The sequence below is a fragment of the Acinonyx jubatus genome, chromosome B3 (genome assembly GCF_027475565.1).
Source record: "Acinonyx jubatus isolate Ajub_Pintada_27869175 chromosome B3, VMU_Ajub_asm_v1.0, whole genome shotgun sequence".
NCBI classification, from domain to species: Eukaryota; Metazoa; Chordata; class Mammalia; order Carnivora; family Felidae; genus Acinonyx; species Acinonyx jubatus.
In genome coordinates, this window is record NC_069386.1 from 69,426,972 (window position 1) to 69,437,825 (window position 10,854).

At 36.2% G+C, this 10,854-nt stretch overlaps 1 protein-coding gene across 1 annotated transcript; it reads right to left on the minus strand.

Annotated features, from left to right (window-relative positions):
- Positions 1–8,469: 8,469 nt before the first annotated feature.
- Positions 8,470–9,482, minus strand: LOC106969830 (olfactory receptor 4K15-like). The gene has a single exon (XM_015066363.2). The coding sequence runs from the start codon at positions 9,433–9,435 to the stop codon at positions 8,470–8,472; it is 966 nt and encodes a 321-aa protein (XP_014921849.1). The 5' UTR covers positions 9,436–9,482.
- Positions 9,483–10,854: the final 1,372 nt, after the last annotated feature.

The following is a 10,854-nucleotide window of genomic DNA, read 5'->3' on the forward strand; positions in this document are numbered from 1 at the left end:
GGATTGGATATTCAGACTTAATTGTCTGCAAGCAAGTATCAAGAGGGAAAGAAATCAGAATATAAAAAAAACCCGGGAAGTACCAGAGGAATCTCTAGTTCAGGGCATTTCAAACTTTGATTCAGGGAACCCTGGAGGTATTGTGCAAGTGGCCCAACGTATTCCTAAAGGGAAGTGAAGGTTCCAGATCTCCCTCTAATCTACCTTTGTAAGACCAGGTTTACAATTATCTGTTGACATAGTAAGCTCCTATAGTTTCACATTTTAACAAAAAGTTTGTCAGTGCTTATTTTTATTTTGGCTGAGAGAAAAATTAAGTAGGTACCTTCTGCACATGAGGAAATGAAATTCAAGGAAGTTGAACTGTAGAGCAGATCTGAGGGTAAAAACTATGTCTCCTAACTGAAAATCCAACCCTTTCCACCACAGTGGACAAATTAGTTCAACCAGTAACAGTATTGGAAAAAGGGTGCCCCTTGCAGTAGGAATATTTTGTAGACTTTTAGATACTCAGTAGCTGCTTATAAATCACTTTGAGGAGGGGACATTTTTGCTTAGAACTTTTCTATACGTTTGGGAAATAAATTAGCGTTTTTATTTAGAACCTTTCTGTGGAATGTGAGTAAAAACATAGCTTTTACTTTCACTATGTTTATGTAGAGAGTGTTTTTTGGCCTTAATAGCAGTAAAGCCTATTGATTAAACAATATTTATTGAATGCCTACCATGTACCAGGAAATTTTCCAAGCTTGATGGATATAGCAGTGAATAAAATAAAACGCCTGTCCTCAATGAAGCTTTTATCAGGTAGTTGGGAGAAGCAGACAGTGAACAAAATAAATAAGTATGCAATATACCTTGTCAGATGGTAATAAATGCTATGGAGCAAAATATAAAGCAAGGAAGCGTGATAGATACTGTTGAAGGTGTTGCAGTTGTAGATGTAGTTGTTAGAGAAGACTTCACTGAAAGGATTCGTTTAAGAAAAGACCTGAAGGAAGTGAAGAAGTAAGACATGCAGATATCAAAAGGAAGAGAATTTCTTCCAGGAGGGATATCAAATGCAAAGAGCCTGAGGTAGGTGCCTGGAATTTTCTAGAAACATTAACAAGAACAGGTTGACTAAAGCAGGGTGAACAAAGATGAGAAATGTTTGAGTCAAATTAGAAGAACCAGACATATTGGGGCTTACGGGTCACTGTAACAACTATAGTTTCAATATGCATGAAACAGACGAAACCTTTGGAAGGTTCTGAGCAGAAAAGTGAAACAATATGACAGATCTTATTAGGATTACTTTAACTGCCATATTATAGTAGACTGAAAAGTGTGGAAACATAGAAATTTACTAGGAGTAAGTACTTGTAATAATCTAAGCAAATGATGATGATTTGGATCCGGTGGTAGCAGTAAAGGTTAGAGGTTGTGAGAAGTGGTCAGATTCTGAGAATACTTTGAAAATAGACTCAGTAGAATTTGCTGATCTATAACAAGAGATGTAAGAGACAGTATGGAGGATAATTCCAAAGCCCTTGGACTGATCAGTTGGAAAGATGAAGATTACATTAACTGAAATTGATTTCTCCATTTACCTGAAGGAACAGGTATTTGAGGGTTTTGGGGGAGTCCAGTTTTAGACTTGTTAAATCTGGGACAGAGGATATCCAAGTGAGGATGGATAATGAAGTCTGGAAATTGAAGGAGAGGTCCAGTTAAAAATATAAAGCTATGTCTCATCACCATATAGTTTTTAAAGCCTTGCAGTTAAATGAGATCAACGGTGGAGAAAGACTCATGGTAAAGACTCTCAAGGAATGAGCTCTGGGGTAATCTAAGAGGTCAGAGAAAGGAGGAGGGATCCAAAAGAGATTCAGAAAGCACCTCCAAAAATATATAAAGGAAGCCAGTGTTCTAAAGGCCAAATGAAGAGTGTTTCAACAGGGAGAGTGTGAGTAGCTGTATCAAATATTGTACAACTGTGATCAAGTAGGATGAGGATTGGGAATTGATCTCTGGATATAGCAATAGAGAAGTCACTAGTAACCTTGAAAGAAGCAGTTTTAGTGGAATATGGAGATAAAAGCCTTACTGAAGTGGGCGCAAGAGAGAAAAAGAAGAGAACTATTGGAGGTAGCATGAACAAGTCTTCAGAGGTTTCCCCATAAATATTTTGTTTATGGACAAGGACAAAGTTGAGAAGTGGATCAAGAGCTAGAGAAGAATTGATAACAAAAAGTTTTTCTTTTTTGCTGTTTCTTTTTATTTAAAAAATTAACTGTAAATGGTGAAAAAGTTCAAGAAGGAAAGCAAAATTGATTATATAAAAGTGAGGGAAAAAATAGTTGAAACCTTGAAGCCCATGAAAGAAAACGATGAATTAAAAAAATCATCTGGGTTGTTTTTGTTTTGTAACAAATGCAGAAGTCAATGAAAGTTATGGAGATGCTGAAAAAAATCATGTATATGAAGGAACTATCAAATTATGTTAGCCTAAAGAAAGACAAAAGAAAATCTTAAACACCTGCCCAAATATGTAATGACCTAATCAATGATTATAAATTTTAAAATTTATTCTGGGAAGCTACTCTAAGACTGGTTCTTCTATATGGGAATTTTAATTAATTTAAAATTTATCATTGTCAGTGACCTAAAGTAATAAGTAGGTATTTAACATGTATAATTTGAATTAAAATCTTACATCTCTTGGAAAAGTTGATGAGGAAAATATAATTCTGAGTGCTCCTTTCGGCATTTGCAATATAAGTCATGATCCTAACTTGTGTTTGATACACAGAATCCATTGAATATACTTTCAAATTAATAGATGTAAAATACAATAATGAACAATTAATTTTTTTTCCATTATGGTTAAATTCTTATTTTCTCATCTCCTTTAGTTTACTTATCATAATTGAATGAGTAAGTAATTTAGTAAAAGAGGACATTATATTGTAGAAGTACATGTATAGAAAACTAAATACTTTTCTGTAAAAGAAAATCAGACCTCAATAAATAGATTGTCATATTCCAGAGTGGAGAAACTGAATATTATATAAACAAAATTCATGAATAGTTTCAAATAATTATGCAATCCAAACTGAGCCACACTATGATATTGTGCGAAGTATATGAGGTATATTGACAATTTGTTTCCAAAATTAATTAATTTACTTATTTATTTATGTAAAATATGTTTATTGGAGTGCTGGTGTGTAACAAAACAATAGGGGGAACTCAAAATACAACAGCAGAAAGTTATTTAAATTAGGAATCCCATTACAATTTTGTAACAACTCTGAGGTTATGCTATGCTCGCCACAAGTGTAACTACCATTTTTACCATGCAACACTATTTCAATATCATTGACTGTATTCCCTATGCTGTACCTTTTATTCCTGTGACTTATCTGTTCTATAACTGTAAGCCTTTATCTCTTACTTCCCCTTACCCATTTTGCTCATGCCTCCATCTTTTCCCTATGGCAACCATCAGATTGTTTTTGTATTTATAGGTCTGATCATACACTTTGTTTCCTTATTCATTTGTTTTTTATATTCCACATAGAAGTGAAATTGTATGTTGCTCATCTTTCTCTCACTTATTTACTTAATATTATACTCTAGGTCTATCCGTGTTGTCACAAATGGCAAAAATCTCATCTTTTTATGGCTGAATAATATTCCATTGTGTATATACCGTATCTTCTTTATCTATTCATCTATCAAAGAGCACTTTGGTTGCTTCCTTATCTTGACTATTTTAAATAATGCTGCATTTATCATAGGGGTGCACATATTTTTTCAAATTAGTGGTTTTGTTTTCTTTAGGTGAATAGCTAGTAGCAGAATTATTGGATCATATAGTATTTCTATTTTTTATGTTTTTGAGGAACCTTAATACTGTTTTTCACAGTATATTAACTTACATTCCCACCAACAGTGCACCAGGGCTCCTTTTTATCCACATCCTCACCAATACTTTTCATTTCTTTCCTTTTGATGCTAGCCATTCTTACAGATGTAAGATGATTTCTCATTGTGGTTTTGATTTGCATTTGCCTGAAGATTAGTGATATCAAGCATCTTTTCATGTATCTATTGGTCATCTGTATATCTTCCTTGGAAAAATGCCTATTCAGGACCTCTGCCCATTTTTCAGATTGTTTGGGGGATCTTTGATGCTGAGTTGTATAAGTTCTTTATATATTTTGGATATTAATCCCTTTTCAGATACATTAGGACTTTTAAATATCTGATAAAATGTTTATGATATAAGGTATGGAATATACCAGTATACTTACAATATAAACCTGAGTGACCACAGTTGACTCAAGTGTTGCTGCAGAAATGAGGTGTTTTAGGCCAGTTGTCACCTGTCGCTTTTGCTGTTACCTGGCTGTGTAGCCTGGGTGGGGACCTGGCTCAGTGTTCCTGCTGCCTTCATCCCCTTGGCCACTTCCATCTGTGCTGGTAAACTCCCATCTACTCCTGATCAGCTCAACTATACTTTTCTTATTCACAATGTGAGCTATACTTCATACTCTAAATGACAGAGTTCCAAAATGTCATGCCCAGCATCCTAGTCCAGGATTTAAGGTTTTTCCAAAACCAGAGGAATACACATTCATTGGAATATATGTTCAGTGCATCTGATTTAAGTTCCTGTGATGGGTTCATGGCAAACTTTAATAATTTTCCAGAGATTCATAGAATAATCTCATAGTCTGCCCTGTACTTTTTGAACAGAAGGGCTCAGTTTATAATGCATGTTGTTTCCTGCTACTTTACTTGAAGCATGCAGTGGTATGGATGATCCTGATTTGCGTGTTTACAAAAGAAACCCTTGTATTGTGAAATGAGCAGAATAATTGGCATAAAGCCTCAAGAAGAACCAAGGATAATATGTGATTTTAAGGAAGAACACAGGGGTTGCCTAGGTGGCTCAGTCAGTTAAGGATCTGACTTTGGCTCAGCTCATTATCTCACAGTTTGTGAGTTCAAGCCCCATGTTAGACTCTGTGCTGACAGCTCAGAGCCTGGAGCCTGCTTTGGATTCTGTGTTCCCCTCTCTCTTTGCCCCTCCCCTGCTCATGCTCTATCTCTCAAAAAATAAATAATTAAAAAAAATGTTTTAAATACAAAATTTTAAAGAGGAAGAACACAAGGCAACTCCAATAACTTTTCCTTACTATGGAGTTATAGAGTTAATACAGTTTTCACAGTATGATAGAAAAGATACTGCATGTGGCATATCCGTAGCAGTCATTGCTGTCTGGGTAATCTTTCATTATAATGATAATACCAAGAAAGAAGCAACAGTACGGTACAACCTAAAAATCTAAGATGACAGTGACAGTGTCCCATGATGAAGTTCTTGGGACAAGTTACACTCACAGTCCCAGTGATTGCATAGCATGAGTAGTATACCTCCCCAGATTAAATGTTAGACTGTATTTTTTTTTTTTTATCAGTTGAGGCTAACATTCTAGAGTGAGACCATCTTGGAGGAAGTTGGAGTGGTGGTACATGACACTGGGGCAACAAAATGTGTTTACAGTTCATAATGTTGAGTGATCTCCAAAGTAACTACATTTGCATTTCCTGCCCTCCCTTTAGACTGCGTGCCCCCAAAATACCTGATACAGAGCATGTATGATGGGAGTCTTGTTCTGTTTTCACATGGTCTTATTGTCAGATGTCTAAAGCTTCATGTGCTCCCATATTTTGATGTCAACACAATTTTACAAATAAAATGGTAAGAAGAATAAATGGTACCAGACCAACATCAAGTGATTTTATAAAGCTGTACAAAAATGTGTGTGAAGACTCTTAAGTTCTGTATGAGGGGCAGAAAAGATGAAGGTGAATTTTAAAAGTATTACCTTGAGGGGCACCTGGGTGTCTCAGTCAGTTAAGTATCCTACTCTTTTATAAAAGAGTATATAAAAATTTATATATAAAATATATTGTTTTATATATATATTTATATTTATATATATATAAATTATATATAAAAGTTATTGTCAAATTGGTTTCATACAACACCCAGTGCTCATCCCAACAGGTGCCCTCCTCAATGTCCATCGCCGACTTTCCCCTGTCCCCCACACCCCATCAACCCTCAGTTTGTTCTCAGTATTTAAGAGTCTCTTATGGTTTGCCTTCTTCCCTCTCTGTAACTTTTTTTCCCCCTTCCCCTCCCCACTGGTCTTCTGTTAAGTTTCTCAGGATCCACATATGAGTGAAAACATATGGTATCTGTCTTTCTCTGCCTGACTTATTTCGTTTAGCATAATACTCTCCAGTTCCATCCACGTTGCTACAAAGGGCCATATTTCATTCTTTCTCATTGCCACGTAGTAATCCATTGTGTCTATAAACCACAATTTCTTTATCCATTCATCAGTTGATGGACAGTTAGGCTCTTTCCATAATTTGGCGATGGTTGAGAGTGCTGCTATAAACATTGGGGTACAAGTGCCCCTATGCATCAGCACTCCTGTATCCCTTGGGTAAATTCCTAGCAGTGTTATTGCTGGGTCATAGGGTAGATCTATTTTTAATTTTTTGAGGAATCTCCACACTGTTTTCCAGAGCGGCTGCACCAATTTGCATTCCCACCAACAGTGCAAGAGGGCTCCCATTTCTCCACATCCTCTTCAGCATATATAGTCTCCTGATTTGTTCATTTTAGTCACTCTGACTGGCATGATGTGGTATCTGAGTGTGGTTTTGATTTGTATTTCCCTGATGAGGAGTGACGTTGAGCATCTTTTCATGTGCCTGCTGGCCATCTGGATTTCTTCTTTAGAGAAGTGTCTATTCATGTGTTCTGCCCATTTCTTCACTGGGTTATTTGTTTTTCAGGTGTGGAGTTTGGTGAGTTTTTTATAGACTTTGGATACCACCCCTTTGTTCGAAATGTCATTTGCAAATATCTTTTCCCATTCGGTCAGTTGCCTTTTAGTTTAGTTTGTTTCCTTTGCAGTGCAGAAGCTTTTTATCTTCATGAGGTCCCAATAGTTCATTTTTTGCTTTTAATTCCCTTGCCTTTGGAGCTGTGTCAAGTAAGAAATTGCTGCAGCTGAGGTCAGAGAGTTTTTTTCCTGCTTTCTCCTCTAGGGTTTTGATGGTTTCCTGTCTCACATTTAGGTATTTTATCCATTTTGAGTTTATTTTTGTGAATGGTATAAGTGGTCTAGTTTCATTCTTCTGCATGTTGCTGTCTGTTAAAGCACCATTTGTTAAAGGGACTATCTTTTTTCCATTGGATATTCTTTCCTGCTTTGTCAAAGATTAGTTGGCCATACGTTTGTGGGTCCATTTCTGGGTTCTCTATTCTATTCCATTGGTCTCTGTGTCTGTTTTTGTGCCAATACCATGCCGTCTTGATGATGACAGCTTTGTAGTAGAGGCTAAAGTCTGGGATTGTGATACCTCCCTCTTTGGTGGTCTTCTTCAATATTACTTTGGCTATTTGGGGCCTTTTGTGGGTCCATACAAATTTTAGGATTGCTTGTTCTATCTTCAAGAAGAATGCTGGTGCAGTTTTGACTAGAATTGCATTGAATGTGTAGATTGCTAAGAGTATCCTGCTCTTAATCTTGGCTCAGGTCATGATCTCATGGTTCCTGAGTTTGAGCCCTGTGTCAGGCTTGGCACTGGCAGTGTAGAGCTGCTTGAGACTCTCTGTCTCTCTCTCTCTCTCTCTGCCCCTCCCCTGCTCACTCACTCTCTCTCTCTCTCAAAATAACTAAATATTAAAAAAGAGTATTACCTTGAATTTTTGTGAAATTATTTTTTAATGCTAAATGGATTTTTTTGATGGATTGCACAAACTTTTTTATGTTAAATATGTGAAAACAGGAATACAATTAGGATTGTTTTTACTCCTGAAACTAAATTAGAGATTACTTGGAATATTTTAGACCATAAAAGAAACAGCATTTTTGGGGCACCTGGGTGGCTCAGTCAGTTAAGCATCCAACTCTTGATTTCAGCTCAGGTCATGATCTCACTGTTCGTAATTTCAAGCTTCACATCAGGCCCCATGCTGACAGTGCGGAGCCTGCCTGAGATTTTCTGCCTCCTTCTCTCTCTCTGCCTTTCTCTTCTCTCTCCCTCTCTCTCTCTCTCTCTCTTTCTCTCAGTAATAAGTAAACATTTTTAAAAAGAAACAACATTGTTTTGTTTATCCAATATGGATATCCACTGAAATTTTCATGAAATTAATTTCATAAAATTTAAATTACATAATAATTTGTGAAACATCCTGTCACTGATTTTAGGTAGCATATATAAGCAATTTATTAGATTAGCAACTGCATAATCATGTGAGATTTCTTTACTATAACTATATAACAAAGAACATACATTTATCATTTCAAACAAATAAGGTAACTTTTAAAACAACGGTAACAAGAAGAGAAAAATAAGTCAATGTTTTCTCAAGTTTCTTGTCTGCTCAATTCAGCAAATCAGTCTTGTGAGAGACAGGTGGGAAAGCAGCCTGTAACTCACATACCGGGTCTTCAGCTTGTGCATTGCTGACTTCACCTCTTTGTTTCTCAGTGTGTAGATAATGGGGTTCAATATAGGTGTGAAGACCGTAGAGAACACAGAAAGGACTTTATCCACTGGGAAGTTGCTGAAAGGCCAGGCATAGATGAAGATACAGGGCCCAAAAAAGAGGGTCACTACAGTGATGTGCGCAGTCAGAATACTGCGGGCCTTGGCCCTGCCCACTGAGGAATGATGTTGTACAGTGATTAGGATGACTGTGTAAGAGATCAGCAAGAGTAAGAATGAAGTCACCCCCATGAGACCACTGTCCAAAAGCATCAACAGTTCAGGGACATAAGTATCTGTGCAAGCAAGTTTAATGACCAAGGTAAGGTCACAGTAATAACTGTCCACTATGTTTGGGCCACAGAAAGGCAAGTTTATAGTGAAAGCTAACTGGCTCAGGGAGTGCATGATCCCAATGACCCAAGAGCCTACCACCAGGCCTGTACACTTGTACAAGTTCATGATGGTTGTATAATGGAGAGGTTTGCATATGGCTACATACCTGTCATAAGCCATGGCTACAAGAAGCACCATCTCACCACCAGCAAAGACATGGAGCAAGAATATCTGGGCCATGCAGCCCTCAAAGGAGATAGTCTTAGATTCATAAATGAAGTCATGAATCATCTTGGGGGTTGCATAAGTGGCTAGAAATACATCAAGAACAGAAAGGTTACCAAGCATGATGTACATGGGTGTGTGCAGGGCAGGTTCAGAAATCACGGTGAGGACAATGAGGAGGTTGCCAAGTACAATGGCAATGTACAAGAAGTTAAACAACACGAAGAAGAAATACTGGAGCTTCCATGAACTACAGAGTCCCAGCAACACAAACTCAGCTACCCTAGAATAATTTCCTTGATCCATGGTCTCAGGCTACAAGAGCAGTACCTACAGAGAGAAACATTAATAGATTATTATCAACAGCAAGAAAAGTAGACCACAATACTGAAGGGTTTGTCTCAACATTAAAATGATTTAGAGCTAGTCCTATTAGGAAATAGTTTATCTGTAATTTTGACAGATATTTCTTCTGTCAGTTGTCCTTACTAATGAAGGAAAGCTATGAGGTGCAAAGGTAGTAAATCAACAACTCCATTTCATGTATTTGTGGGTTAAATCTGATGCTAAGCAAATAACATATCAGTATTACAAAACCACCTTTCTTCCTATTACTACCTTCCTTGCCCTGCTTCTGTTCATTATCCACTTGGGATTACCAATAAGCAGCTTCGAGTCTTAGAGAATTCTCAAGAGACCAAGTTTGCATTTACTTATCTTTTTCACTGTGGCTTTTAATATGGTTCTCCTTTGCCTCTGACCTTTGTCTACTACTTAATCTCAACAACTACACCATTAAAAGTGTTTAATACATATTTTCTCTGAAGTTGTGATAGCTGTTTTGAAGTCAACTTCCTTGAAGCTAACATTGTATTATATGAAAATAAGTAAACGGAGATGGCAAATACATCAGAACAGAATATTGATATATAAGGTAATTATAGCAATGAAATGCAAAGATCTGATTTAGTTAAGGTAGTTGAAAAGTAGACCACTTGAAGGCCAACTATAACATGTTATTTTTCACTGCAGAAAACTTCCAAAGGAAGTAATTATATCCAAGATATAGAATTTGTAGGCTTTGATTAGGATTTCTCTAACTTACTAAAATAAGGTATATTATTTGAAAAATATTCAACAACACCATACTTTCTCATTAGGCAAAAATTGAGATAATTAACAATAAGAAATAATAAATAATATAATACACAATTGAGATAATAACTTGCTGATAGATTATAAAATAATCAATTCTGCTTCTGTTCTGTCTGCATCTTCTTTGGAATAATGGAGAAAACACTTCCAAAGAGACAGGAAAGGATTTGAGATTGATTTTTTTTTAATTTGTGTTTAGAAACACAAGAATATTTTAACTGAAAGGAAGACAATTTTTTTATATATTTTTAAGAAAGAAGACTCTCACTTTTCAATTTTTGTGTTATAATTAGAAATGATAAGTGTCAATCTCTGTAAAAAAAAACTGTGGTAAAAAAAGTGATGGTCAGTGAGAAAAACTATTTAACTTGAAAGTGTTTTTACATGCAGTACGTGAGCATCAAACTTTTCACAACAATCTGGTGAGGAGGAAGTATTTGTCCTTAGTTTTCATATAAGGAAATTGAGACTCAGAAAGGTTAATGACCAATATTATACAACTAGCAAGTAACAAATCCAGAAACTCACTCCAGTTCTTCAAAGTTCTTTTCACAGTCCTTGATAGTAGAA

Bases quoted from the DNA above. Each gene is read 5' to 3' on its own strand.
- LOC106969830 (XM_015066363.2), bottom strand. From the start codon at position 9,435: ATGGATCAAGGAAATTATTCTAGGGTAGCTGAGTTTGTGTTGCTGGGA.